This window comes from Lepeophtheirus salmonis, chromosome Z (genome assembly GCF_016086655.4).
Source record: "Lepeophtheirus salmonis chromosome Z, UVic_Lsal_1.4, whole genome shotgun sequence".
In the NCBI taxonomy this organism is placed as follows: domain Eukaryota; kingdom Metazoa; phylum Arthropoda; class Copepoda; order Siphonostomatoida; family Caligidae; genus Lepeophtheirus; species Lepeophtheirus salmonis.
The window spans coordinates 16,367,808-16,380,639 of NC_092584.1; the positions used below are offsets into that span (position 1 = coordinate 16,367,808).

Here is a 12,832-nt window from a genome sequence, read left to right on the forward strand (position 1 = left end):
TTTTCTTATTTCTTGAATGACTGACCTATATTTGCATGGTCTCTTTCAATATTTTCAGTACTTGTATCTCTAAATGAGATTGGATTTCCCACCACGATTGTTATCTCTGCTATTTTGAACGATTTTAATGTATAAGGTATTGTGGATATATTTGTAATCAATCGAGACTTGGATATATTCATTTTCATGCCTGACTTCTTTTGAAAATTGCCAAGGGTATTGTGAACCTTTGAAGCATTCTCAGTAATGTTTTTTCCACTCAGGATGAGAGTGCAATCATATGCAAAGAAAATATTAATAACCTTTTTTCTTCGAATTTCCATCCCTTCAAGACACGTATCCATTGTATTCTGGAACCATGCAACAGATGTAAGAAACAAGAGAGGACTTAGTGGATCTCCTTGTCGTAATCCACGTTCTAATATTATTTTAAGTGTGTTTTCGATATCAATAATCGAATCCCTATATTTTAATAGTTTGTTTACAGCGGAGGCGAGCACAGCAGGAAAATTCATCATAACAACTTCTTCAATGATGAAGTTGTGCTCCATCGAATCAAAAGCTTTTTAAAAATTGAGACATATAAGCGCAGTTTCTTCCTCATTTCTCTTCACCTCACCAACTATAAATTGTAAAGACATGGTCAGATTCTCCATTTGACGTCTGGCCCGAAAACCAAACTGAGTCTCAGGGAGATTTTTTTATATAATTGGTCTTATTCTTTCTGTTAAACAGCCGGAATAAATTTTATATTAAGTTTCTAACAACGCAATAGGCATCCAGTTTTTTTATCTTTGTTTTATCCTTTCCAACCTTAGGAAATAATATATTGAGTCCACGTTTATTCTCTTGTAAGACCTTCTCCAAACAATACCATATTAAAAACGAGAGCTAGATAGTTAGCTAGTTCCGAGAATTGCTTATAAAGCTCGTCAGTAAATCCAAGAAGAGTAATTGATTTGTCAGATTTAAGTTTTGTTGTCTATGTATCGCCAGATTTCAGATAGTCTAAAACCACGTGAGACTCTTCTTATATTCGTCAAAAAAAAATTCTGGTTGGATAAAGTATCTTTCATTGGTTTAACTCTATATGTAAAAAGGTCTTGATTAAATTTCCGAATGTATTCCGTTTTCTGTTTTGTTATTGCACAGTCTATATTTTCTATTTGTAATATATTTAACTTTCTGTTTTGCTCTACATGACGTAGGAGATTAAGATTTTTAGCGTTCATTTTTTGATTCCAATTTCGTGCTTTTATTTGGGATCCCTCAAGTTTGTATTCAATTAGGCTGTCTAGTTCGTCACTCAATAAACAGTCCTCTTTATTGTCAGTAAATTGGTTTAACTCTTTCTCCCTGTGGCCTCTTTTCTCCTTGTGGCCTCTTTTCTCCCTGTATTAATTAATACACTTTTAGCCGAGCTATATAAACTATTCATTGTCTCTACTTTTATCCAACCTGCCTCGATATCTTCCTCACCCTCATCTTTCTTATATTTTATAGCCTGTTTTACATCCTCACTTGAAAAAATCTGGCATTCAGTTTCCACCGAGTAGGTCTCTTTTGGATGATATGCCCTACTATTACAGCGTCTAGGAAGAAGTGATCTGACAGCCCATTCAAAATCAATCTATTATTCTTCAAATTATTGTGAAATACTTCATCGTAAAGAAGAATGTGATCAATTTCACAGTTATACTCCTTGATTTTCCGTTATCAATGTGTGAGATAAACGTGGGCTTGTAGTTTCCATTTATATCTACCAAGTCATATACATCGTTAGTGCCCTTCCACGCAACAAACTCCTTAGAATTTGAAAATCCACTGGGAGATGTAACGTCTCTGACTGATTTTTCTGTAATATTAAAGTATCCAGCTATAATTACTTTTTCCCTCAGGGTGTTGCATTCAATTTTGCTAGTTTAGTTTTTGAAGAAAAGTTTATCTCAAGAAGGTATATATTCGGCTAATATTTTATAATGCAATTTATGAAACCAGACCTCGGCTAATATATAGTTTTCATTTCCACCCCTGATCACGAACTTTGATGGAACATCATTTCTGACAAGGATTGTGACCCCCCTTGGGGGGTAGTTTTTAACTGTTGTTATTACATTTGAAAAGTAATTATTATATTTTGATTGAATGAAAGAACAGTCACCTATGTTGGGCATGTTTGTGTCATTTAAACAAGCTACCTCTGGTATGTCGATGATATTCAAGTATTTGATTACTTTTCAGGAAGTTTTCTTCTTTTTTTTTCGGGAAAGGGGGATAAGAGATTCACTTTGAAAGGAAAAGCTGTATCTCTCACAAAGACAGAAGGCAATTTTGAAATTTGGGAATGGCCTGGGGGATGGAAGATGTAGTATATCCTTATTGAGTGCTTGGCCAAAATCTGAATTTGACAGCACGCCACTCTTACTATTGCAATCTTTAAAGATAGTACTGGCAAATTTGCTAATAATTTTGATTTCTAAATATGGCTCCAATTCCCGGAGGATAGGAGAGCACGAATCTCTTAAATTTAACAATTATATTAAGATACTCAGACTTCAAGATGACAATTTCATTAATGGTTTATTAGGGGCATCATTTTCTTTCCTTCAAAATGAATATTCACAACATCTAAAAGATTGTCTGCTCCCTTGACAAACAAGTTGCAGAGCTTACACACTAAACCTTTATCCGAAGACTCCAATACATTATTATTCTAATCTGACGTAATTAATTTAAAAGTAAAATAATAAACTCAATAGAACTTTATATAAACTAGAATATGCGTATTAAACATAAAATTCGTCTCATCGTCTTTACTACTTATAGTATAAAGATTTGAAATTAAAGTATGTTATTTTTTTCAAAAATTCAGAACAAATTAGAATAATTACATATCAAAGAGGGATTTCAAATTAAGAGTAAAACGAAATTTTGATCGTATTTCGCTTTGAAAAATAAATGAGAAAGCAATAATAGAAAAAACGAGGGTCTACTATATCACAAACCACAAGAGAAGACTCACACACTCTCATCTAATAAGTAAACCCTCTTTTTTATGAAACGTAGTATGATTTCTACAGTTGAGTGGTGTATATAATATACATTTATACCTTGCATTTTTGTAAAGAATGTGTTCTTCTTAGATCATCCGAAGCTCATTGTTATACAATAACTTTTTCCGTCAACATTTAAATCAAAGGTGAGATTTTAACATATATAATGCTATATTTTTTTAAATACATAGGTATGACATACACATGAGTAAGGATATGCCTTTATCGGTCAAACAAGTCCAATTATTAGATACCTAAAACCGGAACCAACAAAGTAAAACCAAGACCGCATATATTGTTTATCGGTATCGGTTCTTGTGTTTTTATTCCTTTATAGAAAATACAATATATAATATAAAAAAATTAATTAACTTAATCAATAAGTAATTATTTTTTTTTTGTACAATTGCATCGTTTTAGAATGTTTTTTTACGTCCCCAGGGTGATACAGTTGTATCTGAGTTCCAAATTGATGAGGGCTTTTTATACATCCGGAAAAGTAGAAAAGGTTAAGGTAGATTATGGATCCAGGTACGCTACTAAGGTTGTCGGGGCCTTTAATATGATAAGCATAATATTTCTTAAACAATGTTTCCCAAACTTTACAATGCCAAGGCCCATACTTCAATCTTCAATTCTCCATCTTCCTACACCCCCTCCCTAGCCCTAGGTACGCATTTTATACATAAAATAAAACTTTAATAGTTATAAAGACATGTTTCTAATTTCTCTATATAGGATTTATCATACAACACAAATGAGGCAATCCGTATCATCCAAGTCCCATTCCACAACAACAGTTTCATCCTGCTTCCCGAAGTGAATGTTAGAATCAAATAATTTGGAACTTTTTCACTGCGGATCTAAAAGCTCATTTTATTAGCTATTGAAGAAGACACTGACTCAAATCAATGGTAATCATTCAAAGATTTAGTATTAAATGTATTTTTATTTTATAACAGATGTGCTCAAATTTTCACTACTCTACTCTGATATTCAAGGATCAAAGTTGTTGTAAAATCCTGATTTGGATGACAGCACAGAGGGCATCTTCTACCCAAGAAGATATCTCTATGAACTCTTCGACCAGTGAGTCGATACTATCACGTGCACAAAATCCCAGCTAATGGCTCTTGACCAGTGAATATATATTTGTACATCTCTGTCCGAAATAGTCACACTTCATGGCACATGTCGGTTTACGAACTATAGTGAACTTAGTTTAATTGCGTCAATCGTTATCAATATAATCTCCGTCCATTATATCATCAATTATATATTAAAATGATTTGTCGTGGACCTCCTCAAAATGGACCTCTCAACATACGTCACTACTAAGGATAAAATTGTATTTCTTAAAAAATCTTTTGGCGAATGACCCTCAGCTATCCCCTGACCTTTCCAGACGCAAAATAACTCTTTAGAGGATAAATCACTCTGAATGGGATCATCAGTGAAGCAATCAAGCAAGTTAAAGAAACACTAATAGCAGGTGAATAAAAACCATATCATCTCCTGCTCTCGGAAAATAGCAAAGAAAATCAAGAAAATCCTTCTCATTGATGCAAAAATGACAGACTTTATGTCATGGATGGAATTTTTCCGAAGCTACGAAAGGAAGTTCTCAGAGTGCAATGAATATATTCATCTTATTTTTATCATAGATGTAAATATTTTTAGCATCCATTTCCTCCAGAGCCGAAAGCCTCAACCTGGGATACAAAGATTTAGTAGGAGACATCAGAAAATTGAGGCACTTAACAAAAAAATCTCTCTCGGTATCAAAAATTATGAAGCCTCACACAACCAACTTTCGGTTGGAAAGTCGACATATTCTATTAGGCAAACGGCCAACATTTCTAAACAAAGTATATAAATCAAGAACGTACACGTCAACGTAGATCCTTGGTCTCAAAAATTTTATTTAAGTCTAACAAATTATCTGTATATTCAAAAAATAAAAATTGACACTCAATGCATACAGCTTCAGATTTGTCTCGTGTAAATAAAAATCCAACAATTAAAATGTGCTAAGCTTCTAAAACAAACCCATGAGCAAAAGGCATATTTACATCTTACTGAGGTAAATCATTACCATTTGAAGTTATACCAAATACCGGTGAAACTAAATCCATTATTGATCTCAACATTGTCCAGGATAATAACATATGTTGTTTTGAAAGATATTAAAGTTATCAATCTAGAAGACGCCAGTTCTGAACCCCCTTTGTATCTTTTAATAACTTGTATAAATCATTTTGTTTGTTCTTAGTCAAAGGTTGATGATGAAGATGTCTCAAGCCTGTTAACAGAGTTCACTATTTGTTTCATTATGCATGGCTATGGAAATCTCATTCAAAATTTAAGATTAAAATTAATGTCTCAAAAACCGTCGTCCACATTTACAAACATGAATTCTTGTTTCCTAAGGATAATACCTTTCTTTATTATATTTGCAGATTATTTGGAAGTAAAATTACCAGAAGTTGAGTATGTATTATTTTCAATGGGATTTTCTAGATTGATAACTTGGCGCTCTTTTTAAGTTTTATTTCAGACCAGTGTTTTCTCCAGAGATCATGTCTTATATTGTATTTGAAGGTTTACAAACATTTGAAAATCTTGGGATTGAATCATAATCACATATATATAATGATACTGTTGTCAAAGCGAAAAAGTGTTGTCTTCACTTGGTTATATCTGCACTGAAGCAGATTTTAATAGCCATTAATTCGATGGAAAGTAAGGCAGAGAACTATGAAACACGTTTCAAAATAGATAAATCATTTTGTTACTTACAGTATATAAATGTACAAAGAGGCATATTACGAGACAATGACACGACAGTCTATTCTTTGAGTATTGTTGTCCTATGGAATTATAACTCATGATCAATATATCGAAATAGCTAACGTAAAACCAACTTTCACTAAAAACTACACAATCTTTTATTGCTGAGCTTGGCTCATAAATAGGCGAGTTAGAGAGTGGCCAAGATAATTCGTCTTTCACGGATGGAAACCTGGAATTTTCTTCTTCATCATCCTCAGAAAATTTTATATGGATCGAATGGAAGGTTACAAGGATGTATTATTGAGTCAAGGGAAAGAATATTTTATCCTTTAGCTTGAAGAGGAAATCCTAAGTGTTATACTTGTCAAAACTCATTCAAAATCCAAATCTCAGTCGAATGGAAAAAAAAATTAAGAGCCCATTGCTTACTACTCAGTGTGTAAATAATGAATCATGAACTTACTTGATGATAAAAAGGACATAAAAGAAGAATATGGACAACAAACAAATAATGCTTCTCAAGAAAATTGGGATCTATTTAGCTGCAGAGAGACATGATACACTTTTCCCTAGGATACCATGCTATTGGACAATTGATCATGAGCAAAATATTCATGGAAAAATTCTTTCTATTCGAAATGAAGAAACACATTGGGATATGGGTCAACACTCTTTTCTATAAGGAACTAATTCCCATCATGATGTAACCTCAAAGAAAAATTGCACATGTCAACAAACAAATTGTAATTTTGAAAAGTAATTATATTGTGACTTAGATCTTCGTGGATATTAACAAATTCTTATTCTTTCCATTTCTAGGTCCAAACATCAAAATATAAAAATAAGGAACGAAGGTCATCCATAAACCTAATTTATTGTTTTATTTTTTTTGTTTATTGTTAATAGAAAGTTATGTGTACATATTAAATATTGTAATGTATAAAAATAGTTAGGAATGATTTATAAATATATAATTTAATTGATAATTTATTGGTTATTCTAAATCGATGAGCTTTATTTTTTTATTTTGCATAAGACTTGATGAATCGTTATTTTATACACAAATATGTTGACGATGTTTTGGGGTATGTATCTATTAAACAAAATATTTATATGAGTATTATAATAGTTTATTTGTGAATATTCACAAAAAGAATTTGAAGATCAACAACGAAGTAATTTTACATAATAAATTGATTATATTTATAATATTTATTAAAATCATAAACATGGATTCGAACATGTTCACTCGAATATTTATGAACTAATATAAATTCATACAATATTATTGTTCATAATAATATATTTTATTATAATATTATATAATATTCGCAATTATATATTAATTAAATATATTATAACTTATATTTATAATAAGGGAAATATTTTGCAATTATTAAGAATATGGAGTACATCATTGCCAAACAGGATTCATTTTAATTATATAAAAAATATTAAATGTTAAATATTTTTATATCAACAAATTAAATTATTTTGATGACGTTTAATAAAATTAGAAGTAATTTGTCAACATTTATTAAATAATTATTTAATAATATATAATTTTAATATAATATATTGGATCTATTTGGATATAATATTTTTACGTATAGACAAATTATCTAATTTATAATTAAAAGATTTTATTATTAAGTCTTATAGAACAATACTATATTTATAGTTAGTGTTTTTAATATGCTAAATTTACAAAAAATTATAATATTTAAATATAAAAATTTATACATTATTTTTTTTTATAAAGTATTTAAATTAAATTTACATATATGTTTCGTGAGATTAGCTGTCATTACGTTCATGTCATGAAAAAAATATACAATTAATACAATAATATTATTTTTTTTTTTTTTTTTTTTGATAGTTAAGAATTTATTACTGTATACCGTATACATACACACACATATAATATTACATCAATATAATAGAATTGTACAATAAATGCATAAGATAAAGAGCGCGACCACACAATGGGGTATATGCGCTACAACAGGTAAATGTTAGTTCCTGTATACATAATTATTCTAAATTATAATTTTCTTCAAAAATTGATTTCATTTTTTGACATGGCATTAATCTTAAAAAACACAGTACTTCATCCTTTTCTTGAGAGGCTTCATATCTTTCGTACGATAGTGATGGGCATCTATTGATAAGGTGATCTGCAGTCTGTAGTTCTTCCATGCAGACATTGCACGTTGCACTTGTTGATTTCCATTTACTTAAATGTGCGAGAAAAGGCCCATGGCCGGTGTACGCTTGAACTATAAGTTTCATGTTTCCACGTTCATATTTGAGACTCTTATCTTGGGGCATTGCTAACATCAAGTGGGTGTGTTTCATACTTTGGTCTCTTCTGTATCTTTTACACCAGGCAACATAGAAGAAGCCGTTTATTTTTTCTTTATGTAACTTGGTGATACTCCCACCAATTTCTTATTTTGACTCTTCACGCCTCTCTTTGCTAGATAATCTGCGAATTCGTTTCCTGTGATATCACAATGGCCCTTGCACCAATCTAAGTAAATATTTTTCGTTTTCTTTCCTTCATATAGAATTTTTTGACACTTTTGGACTTCGCCACTCTTGGTAAATGGGTTAAGGATGTCAGCAATAGCTGATTGGGAATCAGATCGTATTACAACATCTTCTGATGGTTTTTCCATTCGAGTAAGCGCTTCTACTGATCCTGCAATAGCAAAGACCTCTGCTTGGAAGACAGTGGCTTCTTTGTTTAATGATACATTGGATTGATGAAGTGACGTATCACCTTGAGTAATTGCACATCCGGCACCAGTATTGCCTTCTTCATCTTTTGATCCATCTGTATATATAATAATGTCAGGCCCGTTTACTTCTTGGTTCTTTATCCATGTACGACTACCTTTGATGTAATCACTGGATTGATTTAATTGTAGTTCAGTGATTATTTTATCGCTGGAGAAGTGATGTCCACGACGTGTAGGAAGGTTACCAATTCCATCCCATGTATCTACAAGGAAGTGTCTTGTTCTCCATCTGGACTTCGTTGCTTGAGATTGAAGAAACAGGTCTAGGGGAATTATACCTAAGACGGATTCCATTCCTGCTGTCGGCGTTGATCGAAGTGTTTGGGTCATTGCCAGAAGTATTTTTCTTTGAATTTTGTTCAGTATCTTAATGGCGCTTTTCTTTGTGGTAATTGAATGTCCCCATATGAGGCATCCATAGGAAATAATTGGCCTGACCATTGCTTCGTACAGCCAGAGAACTTTTTGGGAGGTTAAGCCCCATTTTTGTCCTATGACTGCCTTTACCATGTTCCATTTACGAGACACCTTGGCAGCTTTTTCTTTAAGGTGTTCCATCCAAGTAAGACCTTGATCAAAAACAACCCCTAAGTATTTCATTTGTGTTGAAAATTCAATTTCATTACCACCCATTTCTAATCGTGGAAAGTATTTTGATCTTAATTTATATGCTTTTGAGAAGACGATTTCACTAGACTTTGCTGCTTTAAAAATCAGACCATTCATTTGCCCCACCCCAGAACCTCATTCATTGCTTCTTGCATTTTGTTGACAAGAAAGAGAGAATGTTTTCCACTTATCAACAAAACAACATGGTTGGCATAACCCATTGCACTGCTTAAATTTAACAATCATATTGATCGGACTTTTGTTGTAATAACAATATACCCAGCCCACCTTTTACATTCATTTAATCTTTTTATTTCATCCCAACTGAGTTTAAGATCATCAAATATTTTCTTATAATCTTTAGGGCTTTGAATAAACCCTCTAATTGTATTTCCTTTACTATCCCTCCAATCCAAGCAAAATAATTCCCAGAAAGGGTTGTCATTAATCTTTTTGTTTGTTTTAGATTATCTTCCTTCTTTCATTGGTTTGAATTGTTCTTCATTACTTCTAGTAACGTCAGAGTATGACATATCGATATCTTGTACATTGTACGCCATTTTCGCTCTCTTATTAATAATCAGTGTCTTATTTTTCTTTTCCCTCCTCAGATGACACAGCATTTTTCATATTATCATTTCTTACTTTTGAATATCCGTGATTAGTGGCCTCCGAGTGGCCTTCCGGGCAATTTTGGGATGGCATTCCTTAGGAACCAAGTCCCTTGGTTTCTATAAACACTTTTGTCTCAAGTTAACTTATAAACACTCTAAACAAATAATTTTAAACACAGAGGACTTAGTCACACGTCTATCAAGTGTAAGACCTTATTGACGTGCACGTCATACACAAAATATACAATTAATACAATAATATGATGATATAAAATAAAAATTAAATTTTTGAAAAAAAATATACATTTGTGAACTTTTTTACTTCCTTTAAAAATTTTATATTTATATATTTCATACATAAAATACTTGCGTAAAGTCTGAAGAAGTTTAAAATTCCTCTGAGTTTCTAATTTTGACATTTTACAATAGATAGAATATTAAACTATTGAAACTAAGAAAAATAACTAATTGTATAATAAATTAAAATGTCATTAGACGGGTTACGATATAAAATATATTAAAGAATTTATGTTATCATATGAAATCGTATTTATAACTGTTATTTATTTTAATTTTTATTGATTAGAGTTAATAAATATTTATCTGAATTTTAATGAAACGATATTGTACAATCGTTTTTAGCATCTAATAATGCATTTATAATTGTTTACATAATAAAAATGTAGTTTTTTATGATACTATTGATAAATTTATATTTATTAATATAATTTACATGTAAATAAATTTTTCAAATTGTAATGTATCTTACAATTATAAATTTGAATATAAATTATAATTGTAATAACTTTTGATAGTATATAAAAAAATAATTTTTTTATAGTTATTAAAAAAGATAATAATTTATGTTTTCTCATAAATTTATACCAAGTGTTTCAATAGAAAAATATTTTATACAAAGTTACCTATTACCTTTTTAATCACCTTTCTTACAAGACTTAATTAATAATTAAGAAATATTTGGAAAGGGGATAAGAAATTCACTATAAAAGGAAAAACTTTATCTCTCACTAAGACAAAAGGCAATTTTGAGATTGGGGAATCTGTGAGTGCATCATTATTGAGTGCTTGGCCAAAATCTGAATTGGACAGCACACCCCTCTCATTATTGCAATCTTTAAAGATGGTACTGGCAAATTTGTAAATAATTTTGACTTCTGAAATTGTCATTTTCTTTTGTACAAAATGAATATTCACAACATCTAAAAGATTGTCTGCTCTCTTCACAAACAAGTTGCAGATCTTACACTTAAACTCCGAAGATTTCATACATTATTATTCTTATCGGACGTAATTAATTTAAAAGTAAAATAATAAACTCAATAGAACTTTATAAAGACTAGAATATGAATATATAATATAGACAAACATAAAATAAGTCTGATCGTCTTTACTACTTACAGTATAATGATATGAAATTAAAGTATGTTATTTTTTTCAAAAATTCAGAAAAAATTAGAATAATTAAAGAATTAAATATCAAAGAGGGATTTCAAATAAAAGTAAAACGAAAATTTTGATCGTATTTCCCTTTAAAAAATAAAGGAGAAAGCAGCAATAGAAAAGCCGGGGGTCTACTATATCACAAACCACAAGAGAAGACTCACACACTCTCTTCTAATACGGTAAGTAAACCTTTTAATTATGAAACGTAGTATGGTTTCTACAGTCAAAGCAGTTGAGTGGTGTATATAATATACATTTATACCTTGCATTTTTGTAAAGAGTGTGTTCTTCTTAGATCATCCAAAGTTCATTGATATACAATAACTTTTTTTTGTCAAAACTTTGTAAAACATTTAAATCAAAGGTGAGCTTTTAACATATATAATGCTTTATTTTTTTGAAATAAATAAGTATGATATACACATGAGCAAGGATATGTTTTTATCTGTCAAACAAGTCCGGTTATTGAATAGCTAGAACCGGAACAAAGAAAGTCAAACCAAGACCGCAATATATTGTTTATCGGTCTCGGTTCTTGTGCTTCTATTCCTTTATAGAAAATACAAAGAAAATACAATATATAATATTAATTTAATTTAATCAATAAGTAATAATAATTTTTTTGTGCAATTGCAGCGTTTTAGAATAATTTTTTTACGTCCCCAGGGTGATACAGTTGTATCTGAGCTCCAAATTGATGAGGGATTTTTATTATGTATCTGGAAAAGTAGAAAGGGTTGAGGTAGATTATGGATCCAGGTAAGTTATTAAGTTTGTACGGGCCTATAATATGATAACCATAATATTTCTAAAGCCAATGTTTCCCAAACTTTACTATGCCAAGGCCCCTACACTATTACATTTTTAGCTAAGTCTTCTTTATACGAAATATGTGTACTACTACTATGTTTATGTAGACTGTCAAAATCCTCAATTCTCCATCTTCCTGGCACAACGACCCCCCTTCCCATGCCCTAGGTACGCATTTTATACATAAAATATAACCTTGATAGTTATAAAGACATGTTTGTTTCTAATTTCTCTTATAGGATTTATCATACAACACAAATGAGTCAAATATATCAATTTCATCCAAGTCCCATTCCACAACAACAGTTTCATCCTCCCGACGTAGAATCAAATAATTTGGAACTTTTTCGCTGCAGATCTAAAAGATCATTTTATTAGTTATTGAAGAAGACACTCACTCAAATCAATGGTAACATTCAAAGATTTAGTATTCAGTAATAACCGTATTTTTATTTTATAAAAGGAGTGAACTTAGCTTAATTGCGTCAATCGTTATCAATATAATCTCCGTCCATTATATCATCAATTATATATTAAAATGATTGTGTCGCGGACCTCCTAAAAATGGACCTCTCAACATACGTGACTACAATGGATAAAATCGAATTTCTGAAGATATCTTTTGGCAGATGCACCTCAGCTATCACCTGACCTATACAGACGAAAATAACTATTTTAAAGGATA

The 12,832-nt window shown here is 30.8% G+C and overlaps 1 protein-coding gene and 1 long non-coding RNA gene across 2 annotated transcripts; one reads left to right on the top strand and one right to left on the bottom strand.

Annotated features, from left to right (window-relative positions):
- Nucleotides 1-3,446: 3,446 nt before the first annotated feature.
- On the top strand, nt 3,447-6,475 carry LOC139907369 (uncharacterized). The gene is made up of 4 exons (XR_011783923.1): nt 3,447-3,723; nt 3,792-3,967; nt 5,513-5,543; nt 5,611-6,475. It is a non-coding gene; the product is annotated as an uncharacterized lncRNA (long non-coding RNA).
- A 1,779-nt stretch (nt 6,476-8,254) lies between these two features.
- LOC121130489 (uncharacterized) lies at nt 8,255-9,283 on the bottom strand. Its single transcript, XM_040726229.1, has 2 exons — nt 8,446-9,283; nt 8,255-8,379 (listed from the first exon to the last, which is right to left on the bottom strand). Exons 1-2 carry the CDS (start codon nt 9,281-9,283, stop codon nt 8,255-8,257), a joined length of 963 nt encoding a protein of 320 aa, XP_040582163.1.
- Nucleotides 9,284-12,832: the final 3,549 nt, after the last annotated feature.

Excerpts from the sequence above, each read along its gene's own strand:
- LOC121130489 (XM_040726229.1), bottom strand. The coding sequence starts at position 9,283 with ATGGGTGGTAATGAAATTGAATTTTCAACACAAATGAAATACTTAGGG. Across the intron at positions 8,380-8,445 it reads CCTTAACCCATTTACCAAGA|ATTGGTGCAAGGGCCATTGT; the intron begins GTGGCGAAGTCC and ends ATATTTACTTAG.